At 41.8% G+C, this 19,443-nt stretch overlaps 1 protein-coding gene across 1 annotated transcript; it reads right to left on the bottom strand.

The window, feature by feature from the left end:
• Positions 1 to 1,370: 1,370 nt before the first annotated feature.
• Positions 1,371 to 18,600, bottom strand: LOC143877978 (uncharacterized). The gene is made up of 3 exons (XM_077380342.1): positions 18,156 to 18,600; positions 2,288 to 2,624; positions 1,371 to 2,200 (listed from the first exon to the last, which is right to left on the bottom strand). The coding sequence occupies exons 1-3, from the start codon at positions 18,275 to 18,277 to the stop codon at positions 1,634 to 1,636; spliced, it is 1,026 nt and encodes a 341-aa protein (XP_077236457.1). The 5' UTR covers positions 18,278 to 18,600; the 3' UTR covers positions 1,371 to 1,633.
• Positions 18,601 to 19,443: the final 843 nt, after the last annotated feature.

The raw sequence follows: 19,443 nt of genomic DNA, 5'->3' as shown, positions 1-19,443 counted from the left end.
ATGTCTGCATCTGGACTGGTCCACCACATGTAACGTGTGTCCTAAAGATAACCTTACTTTTTTTCATTTCAAGAATCTAAAAATAAGGCTGTCATTATCAGATTGTCAAAAAGATGGGCAGTAGATTAGCTCATTACGAAAAAGGCCTAACAACAGCACCGCCCAAAGCCAATAGAGCCAATCCAAAAACTAATTCCTGATCATGATATTTTGGCAATTAGTCAGTCCAAAAAAAACGTCCAAAAAACACATGGAAATATTCTATTGGCTGAATGAAACAGATCACTCCCAACTTCCCTGAAAACTACTTACCCAAAAATGCTGGCCAGAGATGAACAAGTTTTGGAGAAGATTAGGGTTCAATCATCCTTCCATCGCTTGAGCATTTTGGCTGCCCATCGCCTGAAACGTCTCTTTATCGTGAATCCAACAACTACACCGACTGCAAAGGTGACGGCACAAAGCTTTGAACATGTCCACAGGGAAACCACTTGGCTGCAAATATACATCCAAGCCAAAAGACATTACCATCTAATCTGTATCAAAATAATAATAATAATAACAAAGGTTGACATGATAAGCAGTGCAATAAAACAATTTTTTAAGCATTTATAGTAAATGGGTTCTGTTTAATTCTTCACTTTTATTTTAGACTAGGTACCAGGTCGGCCTCGAGCAATAATGAAAATGGGTTCAGACAAGGAAGATTCCCTCAGGACCTGTTCAGTTGCGTGCAGGAAACGGAAAGGAAAAGGAAATGACGTAGCAGAAGGAAACGGAAAGGAAAAGAAACTGCTAAGAAAGCAGTAAGAGTGCGCATTCAGTTGCCAGGAAACGGAAAAGAAACAGTAAAGAAACAACAGGAATGTGCATTCAGTTGCCAGGGAAACGGAAAAGAAACATCACAGAATATGTTCTTTACCACATATAAAGCAAGTTATGCCCCCTAAGCCTACCAAATAGTCCACTAATACAAAAAAATACTCAAAAAAACTTAAGAAGCGGATTTTAAAAGCAATATAATGGAACCAACAAGAAAGAGGAAAACCCATGGTAACACCCTCTGTGGCACCACCTCTGCCCTTTCATTTCGCAACTCCTCTACCTCCTCAACCCTTTCGTTGCTCCTCCGATACCTGGCTCTCTCCAAATATGCGTCTAGCTGTGACTGAGCCTCCGCCAACGTCCCAAATGAGCGGTAGTATGCTCCGCTAAATTTGTCAACTTGCTCATGGCACTCTGGCCAAGTGTAGTAAATCCCAGGCCTCCTGCCATTAAAGACAGCATAGTACTTCTGCTTCCCCATACTCACCTAACAAAAAGACAACATATTTTCGATGAAAATATATCAAAGCATCATCCAAATGTCAAAATAGAAAATATGCACCGTCTGCCATTAACCGCCATCCAAATGTCAAAGATCCCATACAGATAAAAATAACTACAGCCATAACTACTAACATCCAAAATAAAAGCTACCACCATAGCTACCAACATCCAAAATAAATAACCACCATCCAAAATAAAACAAAGACTGTAAAGTTCATATAACAGTAACTACCACCATAACCATCACCCAAAAAGTGTCATAAAAGCATTGTTCATATAACAGTAACTAACACCATAACCACCCTCAATCATCCATCTGTTGCCTGATGAAACGAGCCATCTTCCTTCGGATGTATGACCTCCTCTCATCCTCCTCGTACATGATGAAAATATGCGCCTGAGATGGATTTATTGTGAGGTACTCTGTGGTCCTCAACAAGATATCCTGCGAAAAACCCCCAACCCCTCTAACAGCTTCGCGAAGCTGTGCAAGATAAGCAGGGGCACGATCACCTGCGAGGGCATCGGCAACCTTGTCCATGCTTGTTAAGAGACGCGACATACTATCCAAATGTGCCCCACCCTGGCGAGTCCTCTGTCGTCTGGTACCATCCCGTCTTAAGGGAGATGTCTCACTACCACCATTAGTAGAATCTGCTTCTGGAGATGGTGGGTAGTGAGACATGGGGGTATGGTTATCTGCAAAGTCATCCCCAATGTCATCAAGACTGACTGGCTGCGAACTTGCTATGCTTGGATTCTCATGCGTCCTAGACCCGGCCCCTTTCGCGAACTCATCTCCAAAGATTTTGCACATATCGTCATGCAAAACATGATAGGTAGTGAAGTGTTTCTTATGTTTTAGATGAGCCTGTGAGAAGGAGCATAAAAAAATAAGAAGATATTGGATATGGTATTATTATAAGAAGATTGTATCTTGAGAGGAAGTGTTTCTTACAACGACGTAGTCATCGTAGACCTCTTTCTCGCAGGTGACCATTTTGGTGTCATTGTCCCAACCAAAACCGCTTCTACTGAGGATGATGCAAACACTCTTGTATGTTTCTTTCATAGTCTTGATGCGGTTTTTTATGTGCTCCTTATTGAGTTGGAGGTTGAAAAAGGCATTCATTGCAATGGCCGCAGCTACATAAGCATGATCCTTAAAACCATTTGGAATTTTGTACCCCTCTGCGATTTGAACTAGAAGGGTATCTACGAGCACCTTGTCCATTTGGTCATTCCAAATAACATTCTTCCCCCTCTTCTGCGAGGTTTGTGGCGCAGTTGTCATTCTGATTCAATATACACATATATGTTCGTTAAGAGTCATACATCCATATAACAACCTGAGATGTATAACAACTTGAATAAATACACATACAACCATCAAAAGATACAGCATACATCATCCAAAACAACTAGCTACTATCTTCCTTCAAAATTTTAATCCATCACATTAATAACAATAGAGTTACTTGAATAAACACACATACAACCATCAGAACATAATAAAGTTACTCGAAACAGTAAAAAAGTCATATAACCATGAAAACATAACAAATTTACTCCAACCATATATGGAGTGAAACTATAATCCCCTAACGTCAATGACGTCTACTGAAATCATTCCACATCTATGTGGTAAGCGTGTTTCTAATTTCCTCTCCTGCTCTTTTGTCATCATCCCTTGATTGAGGATGATCTCGTGGTATGTCCTCATCTTCCACAGTTTGTAGCAAGAATTGTCTAGCTAGAAAGTTGTCCACATCTTCTAGTATTGAATCATTAGGCATGAAACGCCGAATATGATTATGGATGCAACAACATGCTAAGAAAATGTCAATCTGCTTCTCGATATTGTACATTGGTTCTTCATTAAGAATATTGAAATGTCTCTTCAAGACGCCAAATGTGCGCTCAATGACATTTCGACAGGACGAGTGTCTATGATTGAACAACTTATTACTAGTCCGTGGACGCCGCCCACTCCACTCACTTAGGTGGTATGCGGTCTTACGATGCGGGGTAATGAAATGTCGTAAGAGAAGGTACCCGCCATCAGCGAGGTAAAACTTTCCTACAAATAAAAAAAGATTCTATATCAGCAACTAGTAATAAGTGGGAACTTGTTTACTAGAATGTAACTATGTCATATACAATGTACCTGGAATAAGTGGAATCTTGTCAGCCCTTGTTAATGCATCCGCTAACACTCTCGAGTCGGAAGCCGAACCCTCCCATAAGGCTAGGATATACGTGAATTTTAAGTCAAAGTCACAGGCCGCCAAAACATTTTGAGCTATAAAATGCTTACGACAAAAGTAGGCAGGTTTGTCTTCAATACGTACTTTAGCACGTATGTATGTCCCGTCTATTGCACCGATGCAATCCTTGAAATATGGCATCCACCTTGGATTCCCCTCAATCTGCGATGGTGTCTCACCTGTCGGTGGTTTCATGAAGAAATCTTGCATACCCAAAATTGCCTTTAGTACTTTGTTGAATAACGTCGAAACAGCTGCCCCTGAACGTATAGCACATGCTCTAATAGCCCTAACCCTCTGATTATGTGCCACAATATGCAAGAAGATGGCAACTTGCTCCTCCACCTTACAATGGATTGTATCTTCTAGGGTTCCCGCCCGTTTAAATATTTCGACAAATTGACGAAAGCAGCTGACGTTCATCCGTAGCAAGTTATGACAATGTTCATCTGAATCGATGACAAAAGAAATGAATGTACGACACGTGAAGTAATTGCTTTCATATGGAGCTCTGAGAAGATACTTTTCGTAGTACTCTTTCCAAAGTACTAACATAGCAGCAGCACCAGCCATTAGTAGTGCGACGAGCTTGCCCAACTAGCTCATTCCTACGCTTCAACTCAGCTCTACACATCAACTCTTTCTTCCTCCTTCTTGTAGGACGACAAGGCATCTTACTCTAAAAAAGTAGTCAATAACTTAATTGAAAAGACAACAAAGTAAAAAACAGGGCATCTTAAACACAATCACAAACAAGAAAATCACAAACAATTCATCCATCCATAAACAATCCATCCATCCACAACCCATCCCTCCATAACCATCCATCCATCCACAACCCATCCCTCCATAACCATCCATCCATCCATCCATCCATAACCATCCATAACACAATCATAAACAAGACAAACACAAACAATCCATCCATCCATAAACCCTCCCTCCATAAACAACCCATCCATCCACAAACCATCCCTCAACAAACCACCTGTAGACACCCCATTTTGACCCGACCCTAGAGCCCTCAAAATCGAATAAAGCCTTGAAGTCGAATAAAATCCCGGAACCGAATCTCAAAATTTTCAGAAAAAAATCGAACAAAATTTGAAGGAAAAGACAAGACAATTTTTGTTCCATTATCAATTGTGTTAAGCAGAAGTGAGGTGAATTATCCAACCCAAGAGAGCCAGAATCAACTCAAAAGCTAGCTAAAGAGAAAAAGACAAGTTAAATTGGATCAATCATCACGGTGTTTTTGTGCAGGTATCACTTCCTTAATCAAAGAAGTAAGGGGTGTGAATTATACCAAGAGTGGGCTGTCCATGGCAAGAGATGGAGGAATAGATATACCTTTTTGTTCATACAAGAGCTGTCCAAGGAAGAAACAGGAGTATACATTTTTGCCCAATTTTCTCATTCTGACTCCTATTAGAGCAACAGGAGTGATCACACAACATGAGATGGGGTTACCCATGAGAGAAAAGGGAGGTCAAATATATCATTTCGCTTTGGGTCTGTTTTGCCCAGCCCCCCTTCTTTTGTGCAAAGGAGTAGTCATAAATTCATGAGTGGGGTTGCTGTCCAAAGGAAGAATGGGGGGTGTGAAGTTATCATTTCCCTTTAAATAAGCCTCAAAATTAGGGCTTAAAAAAAAGGGGGGTGAATTAGCAATAAAGGGAGTGCTAGTAACAGTTCTCATTTGCAAAGAAAAAAAAGAAGAAATCATTTTCTCTACCCTAAGCCACCCCCTGGTTGTGTAAAAGAGTGGTCACAAATACACTATCAAGGGCTGTCCAGGGCAAGAAGAGGGGGGGGGCGAATTTATCATTTTGGCTTGTCTTGCAAGCATCGAACAAAGACCATAAGATCAAAAGGAGAATGGATGGCTGAGATAAGGAGGAGCGTTTTAACCCTAGCTATAAAATAGCAAATCTCGTGGATATGGAGGAGCCCATTTTTTCTGAAAAAAGGGGGAGGGTCAGCCGCAAGAACAACACCAGGGAGGGAAGAAGGGAGAAAGGGAGCTTGGTCTCGGCTTCCATCGCCACCGGCCGGAATCCTCCACCTTCATCTCCACTACCACCAACACCATCCTTCACGAACCCATTTACCCCCTCTTTTCACCTCCACCTCCACCAACAGCAGCCACCAAGGGAGAAAATACACAGAGAGGGAGAGACCACCATCTCCATTGATTCCGGCAAGCTTGCCGGAATCCGACCAAACCAACCCAAACCCTCTTCCTCTTCCACCCCCATTTTCCACCGACCACCATCTCTAACCCATTTCCATTTCCAACCACCACCCTTCACAAACCCATCTCCGACCACCCAAACCTCCGTTGAAATCTCCTACCACCAAACCCCCTTTGAGATCCACCACCATGGATTCCGGCCACCCTGACCTATGAAACCCAAACCCCAATTCTTCTCCACTCTACCGTCCCTCCACCACCTCTGCAACTCCAGCAACCACCACCACCATCGCCCCTATCCACCATCCTTCTCCCCCATTTGCAGATTTTTTTAAAAACCCTCTTCCACAGCCACTTTCTTCTACCTCCAAACCCCTGTTCTCTTAACCCCATTGAAACCCTCTCCACCACCACCATAACCACCTCCGTTTCAGCCACCATCTCCACCTCCTCCATCTTCTCCGATCCCACCCCACCGGAATCCGGCCGACCTCCACCTCTAATCCGGACACACCTCCCTGTCTTTAAAACCCAACCGCCATCCCCATCATATCCTCTTCTCGTTTCCCCCCAAAATCATCAAACCCATTTCCACCATTGCTTCAACCACCATCCTCTCTAGCCCCAAACCTGGAAGCCCCATTCACCTAATCCAAACCCATATCAAACCCACTTCAAAACCCACTTTGATTTTTATCAACCTCTCTCTCCCTCTCAGATCGTTGCGGAGATTTCGCGGCATTGTCAAGAATTCTAGGAAGGGCAAAGGTAAAAGGGCACGATTCTCACCGGCCTTTTACTCGAATTACTCTGGTAATTTACCTGACCCCTTTATCTCCTCTCTATGGTGCTTAATTTTCTCTTGTTAAAGCTTGAGTTCTTTGTTCTCTCTCTTGGATTGGCTCAGAAATTTCAATATACATTGATTTTGTTTAAATAGCTTTATGGGTTTTTGAAGCAAATGTCTTTTTTTTATTTAGGAAAATTTTAACAGCCAAGATTCTTTGACTTTGATAACATTGAACCCCATTCAATTTCCAGGTCTAGGATTATATGTCTTACCTGAAGATAGTTCATTTGCCTACTTTTTATTTTCGGGATGTGTTCTTTCATGCTTAGTCAACAAGTGAACGTTCTTGTTCCAAAGTTAAACTATCTCATGGCTGCTTATCTCTGTCATTTTTAGCTGAAAGAATACAAGTAGTGCCCATTTTCTCACTCGCGCCTATTTGAGTTCCAGGTGATGACAGAATGTTTCTTGAGCCATCCCTTCGCCCTTCATGTCTCTTTGCTTATCCCATCATTTCTCATGGGCTTAGGGATTTTCCCTTCTTGGATGCCATCTTTTCTTACAGGACTCAAGGGTTCCTTCCTCTCCGAGATGATCATTTGCTACAGGGTTAGGGATTAATTTCTTTCCTTCTTCGGGTTCATCCTTTCACACATTCCTTGGGATTCTCCTTGCATTTCGGGATCCCCATCGATTTTGGGAACACTCGTCGGGTTTGGGCGATGACGGACGGCAACCTCTTGAGCCAAAACCCCCTTTCAATCAAAAGGGATAAAAAAAAATACATAAAAATCCAAAAAACAAAAAAAATATATCAGAAAACAACAAAAGCGTTTTTCGAAAAGCTGTTTCGAACTACGTTGGCTTGATCCCTTTCCACAGGGTACGTAGGCAGCTTGGGATTTTCGTACCAAGTTCAGTCAAACTTTTCAATAAAATCATTTAAACCCTTCAAAAAAAATCATTTCAGCATCTAAAAACATCTTTCAAGCTTTTTCAAAAATATAAAAAAACCAAAATGGGCAAGGATGATGATTGCCAGGTCAATCGGAGCCTTCCTTTCATTTCATTTCCGATTTTGATCATAGTTTTCTGGTTTTATCGGTTTTCCGACGTTTTATCGGGTTTTGGGACGGGCGACGACGTAGCATGGCCCCTTCACAGGGATTGTCCTCGCTGAGCCCAACGATAGACTATGACGATTGTAAGACTTATCCGATCTTTAGCGGATCAGGAACGCTGAGCTTGATTCATTAGAATCGCTCCCTGAGCCTATCGTACGCTCCCTTTTCTTTTCCCTGGCATTCTCGGTCCTCATGTACCGTTGATTTTTCGATTCATTTATTTCCCTGTATCTTTTAGCTCATTGTGTGTTTATCTTTGACTTCTTATGTGCTACTGTTAGCTTACTTTCCTAGCATGAGATTGATTATTATTTTCTTAGCATTATCTCTTACATAGGCTCGCATGCTAGTGTGTTTATTTTATTGATTTGGTAGTTTACTGCTGTGCTTATCAGTCCTCTCACCTGCTTAGTTGTAGCATTTATTCATCTTATCTTGATTATCTGCTTAGCTGTAACTGTACGTGTGGATGTTACTGCTTTTCTAGATGTGATGAGTTAGGATTAGATGCGGTGAGTTAGGATTGGGATGTTATTTTCTTTTGCCCATCCCCGGGTCATGCATGCTTAGATAAACGTTTTCTCGGGGATACTCGTTCCCATTTCACATGATTTTAGCCAAAAACTCTTCAAAATTAATTTAAAATGGCATAAGAGACCAGGTGCTTGCACTTGAGCGAATTGGGGGCGCTTAACACCTTCCCCATTCGTCATCAGGCACGGACTTTTGTATCTATGATTATCCGTTGCAACAGAGTATTTCATGGGATCCAAGGCCTACTTCCTTAGATGGCGACTCTTTTTTGTTATAGGTACATCTTGGTTCCCGGCTAGTCCCTGAATCAAGAAGTATCTCATTTATATCGCCACCCATGCTATGAGTGGCATCATTTCGAGAGTTCCTTGGTAGAGCTCTCCTTCACATTGTGGAGATCTTAGAGGATCGGCGTGGGATCTCGTGTCCCTCGCCCATTCGTCCTCGGGATCGGGGTCCACACCACCCCTCCACAAACCATCCATCCACAAACCATACCACCACAAACCATCCATCCATCCAATTACATGAAAGCACATCTACCTAAAATACATTTATCTACCACATGGAAGGAAAAGAAACGGAAATGATGTGGCAGTAGGAAAAGAAAAGGAAAAGCAACATCTAAGAAAGGTGTAGGTGTGCATTTAGTTGCCAGGAAACAGAAAAGAAACCCAAAATCAACAAACCTTAACCCCTAAATCAGCAATACTTTTAAATCAAAATCAGATATTGCAAAAAGAAGATCAGGAAACCTAAAAATAAAAAAAAAGAAGAGTTTTTGCAGATCTGAAGAAGAACAAGGACAAGGGAAAAAGTTTGAAGCCGAAGAAACCCACATGTGTAGGAGAAGATGGAAGTGAAGGAGAATATAGAACTAATGAAAAATAATGAAACCCACATCTGTAGGAGAAGATAGAACTGAAAAATAGAAACAAAAAATCAATATAGTGATACTATTGAACCCCACATCTGAAGAAGAGATAGAAACGAAAAATTCGAAACAATCGAGGGTTTTGTAGCTAAAAAATGGAACGAAAAACCTAAAAATCGAGGGTTTTGGATCTAAGAAAAACAGGGAAAAAAAAAAAAAAAAACCTCAATACAATGCTACTATTGAACGCCCATCTACTATTGAAACACAAAAACTCAACAAATCAGTGAAAAAAGAGAAGGTTTTGGATCTAAGAAAATTGAGGTTTTTGATCTAAAAATCCGACAAAGACAAAATCGAGGGTTTTGATCTAAGAAAAGCAGATGGTTTGACTAAGAAGGAAGCCTCGCCGGAGATCTCTCGCCGGAGGAGAAAAAAAGGAAAACAAAAAGGTAGAAAGAGGAGAAAGGGACGAAGCTTACCTCGTTGGGTCGACGGAAGAAGCTTTGCCGGAGAAGGAGGCTTCGCCTGAGACGAGCTTGAGAGGAACGAGGGTTTTGGGTTTGTGTTGTGTCTTGAGAACAAGCTTTCTTATTTTATTTTATTTTTGGTCTTTAGAGAGGAAGCCCTCGATAGCGCGTGATTCCCAGGGATTATTTTTAAGAATCCGACGGTTTTAGGCGGATTTTGGGAGGCGGAAAATCTGAGGACACGTCAAATAAAACGGATTCCACGTGGGACGGCCCTTTTCCAAGTCCGTGCAACAAAACGACCATATTAGCACCGTTTCCATAGAAATTAGGGCATTTTCCATTTCCTTTCCACCAGAACCGCGCAACTGAACAGGCCCTCAATGTTAACCCAGAGAAGCTCTGCCTAACAAAAAAGCAACCATTTCACCTTCATCTGCATTTTGATGTCTCTGATCATGGTTTTGTGAATTCACTTACCAGATAGGATTGCTCAGCTAACTTACAGTTGCACAACATTTCCGGTGAGGGGGACACTCCATCTATGGAATATATGTTGATTCCAAGATACTGGACCCTAAAATATTGTTCTCTTTTATGCAGTTTCCCACTCTTGCACATGTTCAGACTTCCTGGTCCTACTCGAAAAGCATCATTAAGGTGACTCAGTTTTTCAGTCAACACAATCCCCTTTAGACCATCTGTCTCATGCGCCCAACCTAAAGGACAAGTATGACCTGTAAACTAACAAAATAGGAGAAAGTCTTCCATCCAAAGTCAAAATATCTGGCTTTGCCAATATGGGGGATGGGGGGGGTGGGGGGGGGGGGGCGGTGAACAAGACTCCTAGACACTACACTTCACCAACAAGTAGGATTGCTACAATTGAGACGTCAACTAAGTCAAAACAAATATAACAATTCGGGCTCCAAGTTTTTTTTTTTTCTGGTTGTTTACATCTATTTTCTGAAAGATAACTGTTTTTACGACGGGGCACCAAGTGCTCCTCCTCTGACATTCACAGGGAAGGAAATGCCTCTGATTTTTTGGCTAACGATGGGGTTTCCTACTCGTGCTTGATGAATTGGCAAGAGATGCCTAGATTGTAATTTTTTGTTTTTTCCCTTTTCTCTTGCTTTTGTGTATTGCGCCTGTGTTAGTCATGGCTAACAGGCCCTCCTTTTTGTTAAATAAAATTCCATAAGTATCCAAGCAAGAGTTGTAAAATCTTACTGGCAAGCAACTGGCCTATCTTGATGGAATCATCTTGAACAACAATTTCATCATTCATGCAATCCAGCAAAAGGTTACAATTTGAGGCAGAAGTTGCCAAACCAATAATTTAAGACCATCGGACTCTCCAATGAACTCTCCAATCTATTTCAAGTATCAAGCAAGCTTATTGGAACAAGATACTATCATCAAGCAAACTATAACAAGAATCAGGTAAGATGCTCTAGAGTCTGGATGTAGCCATATCGTAGAGATGGGAATACACATTTAGCGATGGCATTTATATGACTACATCAATGAGTCAATTTCCAAAGAAACATCAGACATGTCTACTGTACGTATTTGGCGTACTATCGGCATCACAGGGTCGAGGTGACATGATCGACAGGCCCCGGGTGTAGGGCCTTGCAAGAGAAAGTTTCGTATTTGACCAAGGTATTGGCTTCATTGCCTCTTGGACCGTACAGATAGGACGGCATCCCTAAAGCTCTAGAACTTGTACATCCAAAGCTTAGTGGCTTTCATTTACTAGGGGTATCATCATCCACTAGACCACCTTATATCACATCACTCTTTACTTTGCACCTTGACAACTCTATCTAAATGTCATATCAATGGGCGTGCAATGTGGGAGACATATCGATGGGCGTGCAATGTGGGAGACACGGTGCCTTCTTCCGATTTAGAATGGAAGGTTCTTTGGAAAATCAATCGTTTGGCAATTTTACAAGGGAGGAATGAAATAATAGGATATTTAAAGCTAATGTTTTCCCCGAATAGTGTGGTCATCTGCAAAATTAAATCGTGTATCATTCAAAAGATTATTTTCCATCTGAGCCATGCTTGTCTCCCTATCGCTGATTTTTGGTAGCTCTAAAGGTAATCTGGTCCTGTGGGTATTGGTGGAGTGATTAGAGATGATCATTGTTTTATCATGAAGGTGTATTGCAGACAAATTGGTTTGGCGGATCCTAATGAAGCAAAAAAAATTATTTTGAAAGAAGGCAAATGCATAAAAGATAAGAGGGGGGAGAGAAGTCTCAGACAAAACAAAACAAAAGCGTTGAGCACAACCAAAGCCCTCTTAGGGGATAGGATACATGTTTGAAAGAATCAGATTAATTCTAATCACTCTACTTTTCGCAAGGTCATCAGCTATGCTATTTAGCTGATTGAGGAATATGAATAATAGTAGCTGTCATTCTTGAAAGGACATCTCTAATTTGCAAAATCTTGTTTGCAGATCACCATGGACCATTACTTTTCCAAAAGCCCGGGTAATACCATTAGTTGAATCTCTGTTGATCCATACATGTCCTCTCAGTCTATCCGAAATGATCTTTAATCCTTTCAACAGAGCCTTTCACCTCCACCTCGCTGGAATCAACAATTCCAATTGGGCCAGAGTAAGAGATAAGGATGTCACCAAATTCATTTATTATGACGTAACCAATTCTGGCCAAACCTGAACATCTCTAATGAACCAACAAGTTGGGCTCTCCTTGAAGGCTTAAAGGTGCTAATAGCCATATCAAGTAGAGAGTGGTTCAGCTAATGCTATTGCTTGGGCTTCCAGTAAGAGCCCGGGCCCATGGGGCCTTGCTAACCATATAGCACATACTAGGGATATTTGCAGAAATCAAAATGCCTCCTTGTATATCCCTTGGGCTGCCATTTCGGGTAGAGAGTTATTCAGGTAATGCTATTGCTTGGGCTTCCAGCAAGTGCTCAGGCCCATGGGGCCTTGCTAACCATATAGCACGTATTAGAGATATTTGCAGAAATCGAAATGCCTCCTCGTAAATCCCTTGGGTTGCCAATGAAGTTGTTGATAGTTTAGATAGAGGGGGTGTTGATGGGGAGGTCTTATCTCATGGGTGGCAGATAATAATCCTGTTTTGTAACTCAATTGTTTTTGGGTTCTTTTTCCACTTTTCTTTCACTGGGTGGCACGCGTGTGTGGTATAGACAAAAGCCCACCGGGTCCACTCGGCCACTAATGCGAGAAGGCCCCTCTTTTCCTCCTCATTCACAAAGCCAGAGAAGAGAAAACCAATATATACCCATGAAACTTTCCTCCACTTTCTAATGTAAGACTAAATGTCTCCACAAGGGACAAAGGGAAAGGAGGGAAACTCAATTTTGCTTTGAAAAGACCACAAGAGCATAAAGTGCACAACTAAAAGACAAAGGATACATGAAGACAAACTGGGTAAATATTATAACTTGGGATTTGCTAGGGTCCATCACAAAAGGCATTTCGCGGCTGGTTTGTCGCATGTCAGACCAGCCACCTCGTGAATGGAGACAAAAGAGTCTGACATGCAACAGACCAGCAGCAAAATGCCTTTTGCGATTGACGCTAGTAACTCCCTTAAAATTTTGTATTATAATTAGACTTTCTCTTTTTCACAAAAGGAAAAGTCAACAGATGCCATGAACAACATCGGACGGTAGCAAACAAAGAGGAAATTCTACTGCATTTGAAATGAAATTTCGAGTAGATTTTCTGTTTATAAATCCAACACTAGTGATTTCCAATCATCCATCTGTTGGAAATCTAACCTTGACCACTTATGCACTTGACCTTGACCCTTTGACCACTTGACTATTGGACTTCCCATTGTCGTGGGACGTGTTACTTGCATGGAGTTTACCATGCAACCATTGATATTCCTGCATTGGAACTCTACTACATTGGGAGCTTGGAACATAGACTTGACTACATTGGAAATCTACTCTTAGGAGTTAACGTTCTAGGGACTTAGTTTCTTGTTTTGGAATTGTGTAAGACATTTACGTTACATTTGTTATTCTGTTAGTGGTAGCTTAGGGAAGCTAATTATGGTTATGATATGTTATCTCGGATTTGGAATCTAGCCTACAATTTGGACACGGTATCTTATTCATTTGTTTTTTTTTTAAATGGTAAGTCAACTATATTAAAACAGGGAAGACCGAGAAAGTCTCCCAAAGGATTACAAGGAAATAAAGAAAATAAAAATACAATAACCTCAAGGAGGAAAACAATCAAAGCTCTCCAACTCTAATCTCTCAACCCCGGATCTAGTCAAAGAATCCTTCTCACAATTTGCAGATCTGCGAACATGGTTGAAAACAATGGATGAGCCCTCTACAAGATCACAAATTTCGTCAAAAAATGACCAAAATCTCCAAGGCGGAGCCGCAGTTCCACGGAGCCACCTAACCACATTTAATGAATCCTCCTCCACGATAGTAGTGTCGATATGGCCTCTTGCAATTCTTTTAATACCCTGATATACCGCTCTGACTTCCTCCTCATTTGAGTCACACACTCCCAACGGCCCCGAATAAGCCCGCAAGGTAGCCCCTCTGAAATCCCGATAGATACCACCAATACCCGCCGGACCAGGATTGCCCAAGCTCGAACCATCAAAATTAAGTTTCATCCATCCAATGGGTGGAGCTTCCCACTCTTGAACCACCTGTGATCGGTATTCTCCACTAAAACACACCACCCTCCAACCCTCCCATAAGTCATAAGCAGAGACAAAGCGGAACGGAGGCAAGCATTTCGCCCAAGAAATGGTAAGAGCAATGATACTTATGTATAACCGGTAAGGCGATCTATTGGACCCCTCAAAAATCCTTGCATTTCGCTCCTTCCAAAGGACCCACAATGTAGCAAGGAGACAAATCTTCCACAACATCTTACCCTTTTTCTTCCATGGCACGGACTCCCAGCACAAAAAGACATCCGAAATAGAGAAAGGAAACACCCAACAGATCTCAAATCTCCCCAAAATGTACCCACATACTTCTCTAGCAACTTTGCAGTGGATAAAGAGATGGCAAGCCGATTCTCCATCTTCCAAACATAGGGAGCAATGATCCACCAAAAACATACCCCTCTTCCGAAGAAAGTTAATTGTTTGGATCTTATCCCTACACGCCGCCCACCCAAAAAGGCATACCCTAGGAGGACAAGGAAACTTCCACACCTTGGCAAAGATAGAGGGCGCACCACACGGAACAAGATGGGAATAAAAAGATTTAACGGAAAAGAAGCCAGATGGGTCCCAACTCCAAATCCTTTTATCCGACCCAGACAGTTTGATGTAACAAGATTCAAGCAATTCAATAAAACGAGCTAAAGCTTCCAATTCTCTATCAAAGAAATTCCTTCTGAAAGCCGGCATCCACATCACCCCTCCCTCCACTCGAACAAAACAATCACTAACCATAGCTTCCTTTGAAGCAGCAACAACAAACAACTCCGGGAATACCTTCATAAGGGGCTCAACCGAGCACCAAGCGTCATGCCAAAATCTAATGCGATCACTCGAATATACTTTAAACCGGATGCCCTTGCTGAAATCATGATATATTTTCAAAATATCTTGCCACACACCCTTCAAGTTGTAAAGATTGTCTGACTCCCAATTTCCAGGTTTTGCTCCATACTTACTACTCACCACTTTCACCCAAAATTGACCTTGCTCCACTCCAAACCTCCACAACCACTTGCCTAATAAGGCATGATTAAATTCACGAATTCTTCTTATCCCAAGACCTCCATTTTTAAAAGGCAAGCAAACCTTCTCCCACTTCGCAAGTGGAATACCCTTGTTATCACATGAACCCCATTGAATCTGATCAATTCTCAAAACCACAGTGATTGGGCATTTAAAGAGAGATCAGAAATATATAGGAATGTTAGCCAACACGGCCTTCACCAAAACCAATCTCCCCCCTCTGGATATAAGGTTCCTTTTCCACATTTCAAGTCTTCTTTCAATTCTCTCCACAATAGGATCCCACAAATGCTTCTTGGGTCCTCCCACACCCAACGATAAACCTAAATACAAGGACGGGAGAAATTCCAACTTACACCCCACCATCTTAACAAGCCTGATGGCCCTCTCACTCGGAATATTGATCGCAAACATACATGATTTCTGGAAATTAACCCTCTGGCCAGTTATCAACTCATAGCATCGAATAGTCGCTTTCAAATTTAAAATGTACAAATCATTCGGACAACAAAATAACAGAGTGTCATCTGCAAATCGCAAATGAGACACTTCCACCCTATCCCGCCCAACAACAAAACCCCGAAATAACTCCTTTCCGCTTCCAATAGCCATCAATCTACTCAAGGTCTCAACTACAATAACAAATAGAAAAGGAGAAAGAGGATCCCCCTGCCTCAACCCTCTAGAAGATTTAAAGAACCCTTGAGGAGAGCCATTGACCAGAATCGAAAACCATGCAGATTCAACACATCTTCTAATCCACCCCCTCCACCGGTCTCCAAACCCCATACGCCCCAACAAATAGTCCAAGCACCCCCACTCGGCCACTCCACTCGGTCATAAGCTTTTTCCATATCCAGTTTACACATAATACCCCCTTCTCCAGACTTTAAGTAAGAATCTATGGCTTCATTTGCAATAAGAGAACAATCCAAGATTTGTCTCTTAGAAACAAATGCACTTTGACATTCCGAAATCACCGAGGGCATCACCACTTTAATCCGGTCAGCAAGAATTTTTTCTAGTACCTTATAAAGGCAACCAACCAAACTAATGGGTCTAAAATCAGAGATTTTTACTGCACCATTCACTTTCGGAATCAAAGTGATAAATGTTGCCCCCGTGCTTTTATCCAACACCAATCCGCCATAGAATTCATGAAAGAAATTCATAATGCCCTCCTTGACATACCCCCAACACGATTGAAAAAAACGCAATACAAAAACCGTCAGGTCCAGGTGCTTTATCCCTACTCATCATAAACACACCTTTTTTAACTTTCTCCTCATCAAAGGGTCTTTCCAACAAATTCCTCTCCACCATAGATAAACTATTAAAATTCACCTCCTCCGGGATAGGGCAAGCTACGCCTTCCGAAGAATATAGAAAGCCATAGAATTCCAAGATTGCATTGGTGATACCCTCCTTATCCACCATCACTTTCCCATCAATAATAAGAGAAGATATTCTATTTCTTCTACAACGAGCACTAGCCATAGCATGGAAGTAAGCCGAGCACTACGTATCTTATTCATTTGTAAGCCTTTTTAGTGAAATTTGAAGTGTCTTGACTAGTGTAACAACTTCTTCGGGAAACTGTAGAAGCGTCAACAACCCATTCAACCAAGAGGAGAAAAGGCTTCTCGCTGATACAATATTGTAAGGCAAGGGAATTCCTCGAAATAGGAATCAGCATCACGAAGGAGCTTTCAAGCAATTACTCTAGTCCTGAAAAGGAATAGAGGACTGGGTTGGGTAAGGATCTGCAAGGCCACCTTGATTTTGTCATCGCGGAAGAAAAACATGATCTAGGACCCTCCAAGGAGGACTGGAGTGTCCCCTGGTCGTCTCCGCCGTCTTCGCAAACAGTATTTGTGAAGTCCGCGTCGCAATTACTAGAAGAGCACCCTCACTTCACTGCTTCTGGCTTAGGGAGTGGTTTTCTTTCTACTCCGGAAGCGACAGTCCAGTCGTTCGGTCCCTCGCCCGGGGACCTCCCTCGCATGACTCTCGAATGCTCAAACACTCCAAATGCTCGAACGCAAGCACGCTAACAAGGATTAGGCTCAAACAATTGAGTCACCCAGACTTTAACTTCGAGAAAGGATTTATCGCCTTACTCGTAAAGTCAGAAAATGCTCGATCCCTTAGATGCTGTTTAGCTGCCCTCCTTGCTGAAAGAAAGATCAGGGTGGAAAACCAGATATATCTGACCTTGGTTGGCCTTTTACCCCTAGCCACAAGTCATCCCCGTATTTTGCCACATACGTGGGTTCGGTCCTCCAATGCCTGTTGGAGCTCTCTTCAACCTGCTCATAGCTAGATCGATCGGTTTCGGGTCAAATAGGAAGAACTAGAAGATTCCACATGCTCCAAAGATGCCTGAAGCATTTCGCTTTGATCAATCGACTGCTTATAGTCAATTAAAGCGAGTGAAACGGTTCCTAGCTAAAGAAAACAGGGCTTCTCTCTTTGTGTGTTTGGCATCAAGAGAACAATTTTATTCTCTTGAATCTCATCTTCTCCCTCCATCCTAGTTGGTTTCATTCCAACACCATCTAGTTTAGAGTTTGACGTTTGATCTCAATTACCATGTTTTTCTTGTATTTTGTTCCCTTTTTCAGTTTTTTTGTTTGTTTTTTGCACTATTGAATTTGTATTCTGTGGGTAGACATCTTTATTTCTAATTTAACAGAAAATAAACTCAATATTTCTAGAAATTACAAAACCTAAGGGTCATGAATACTACAAACATTCATACAAATTTCGAAACAGAAAATTAAGAAAAAGAGGGGGGAATAGTTTGAGATGAAACAACAGTACCTGGAAGCTCTTCGAGTGAGGACGCGAGTCTGATCAGACGAAATTTCAGGGGCTGTAAAAGAACCACTACTGGAATTGTGATCTTGTACTAGCGATCGCAAACCTAGCGAGATTTTCTCCATCTCTAAATAGAAACAATCAAGGTGAACGTGAGAAAGAGCCTTCAACGCCGTTCATACATTCGAGGGAAGTAATAAGAGAAAAAGAGACGGGGCTAGGGTTCACAAATTCGAAGGAAGAGATTGCACGGAGAAGGGTTAATAATGTTTACAGCTTCGGAGCAGATGGAGGAGAACGAATGGAGATGAACAAGAGTTGCAGAGGAGGTTAGGGTTTAACTTTTAAATGGTCTTAGTTTCGATAAAAGGGTATTTAAGAGGGTTTTGTTCTGTGACGGGAATGGAAAGGGGGTGTTTCGGTGAAAAATGAAATGTCGGAGTCATTCCCTTCGGTCTTTTTTACTACACAAGTGGGCCCACTTGTTCAAATGATCCAAACCGTCTGAATGTGCAATTCACACTGGAAGTCAGAAAATAAAGAAGTAACAGCTCGATTCATTGAAAATTTTCTCAAATCAGCAAGTTAAGATAGTTTGTAAGATCGGAGGGCCAGGACAGAGATTTTATATGGTGCGAGGCCATAAAGTCCAATATTTTCCTAAAAGTACAGCGGGCCCACTCCATTGCATGATCCGAACCATTCATTTGTTGGGCCACAACGTAAAAAATAAGCTCTCTGCCAAAAAAACATTTCCATAGGAAGATCTTACCCTCTAATCTATTGCACATTATGGAAACCTCTATAGATTGGAGGATTAGTATAGTCCTATGGAGATGATTTGGGGGGGGGGGGGTTATAAAAGATAAATAACACCTTTCGGGGGAGTGTTAAAGTATAAAAGATAAATAACGCATTTCTCCAACAGCTTAAGCTTTTGGAGAAGTTGGTAAGTTAACAGGGGAGCAGCTTATTTATGCCTCGCCCCAACAAATGAGTGGTTTGGATAATCTTGTGAAGTCGGCCCCACTAGTTTTTGAAAATACTCACGCACCATATAAATTCTCAGGAGAACAAGGCCTAACAGGTACATTATTTTCTGTTTGAAGACAGCCCAATGAACATGATACCGGTTAACCTAGTACGGTTGTAACTCGTAACCATAAAGCTTCATGGGTTTATGGTGCGCTAGTGTCTTGTGTCAACACCTATGAGATATGGAAAGAAAAGAAAGTAGAGACTAGAGCTATGCACTCTTAAGAGTGTGCAATGGGGACCTCGTGTTTAAGAC

The sequence above is a fragment of the Tasmannia lanceolata genome, unplaced genomic scaffold (genome assembly GCF_043159265.1).
Source record: "Tasmannia lanceolata isolate RefF3 unplaced genomic scaffold, GAP_Taslan_0.1 ptg000005l, whole genome shotgun sequence".
Taxonomy (NCBI): Eukaryota; Viridiplantae; Streptophyta; class Magnoliopsida; order Canellales; family Winteraceae; genus Tasmannia; species Tasmannia lanceolata.
The sequence above is the reverse complement of the archived record's forward strand: the minus strand, read 5'-3'. Positions and strand labels throughout refer to the sequence as shown.

What these genes read in the sequence shown, in the direction of transcription:
- LOC143877978 (XM_077380342.1), bottom strand. Translation starts at nt 18,277, where the DNA reads ATGGAGAAAATCTCGCTAGGTTTGCGATCGCTAGTACAAGATCACAAT. An exon ending in CTCACTCGAAGAGCTTCCAG is followed by an intron (nt 2,625 to 18,155) that starts GTACTGTTGTTT and finishes ATATTGAATCAG; the next exon opens with AATGACAACTGCGCCACAAA. An exon ending in TCTACGATGACTACGTCGTT is followed by an intron (nt 2,201 to 2,287) that starts GTAAGAAACACT and finishes TCCTTCTCACAG; the next exon opens with GCTCATCTAAAACATAAGAA.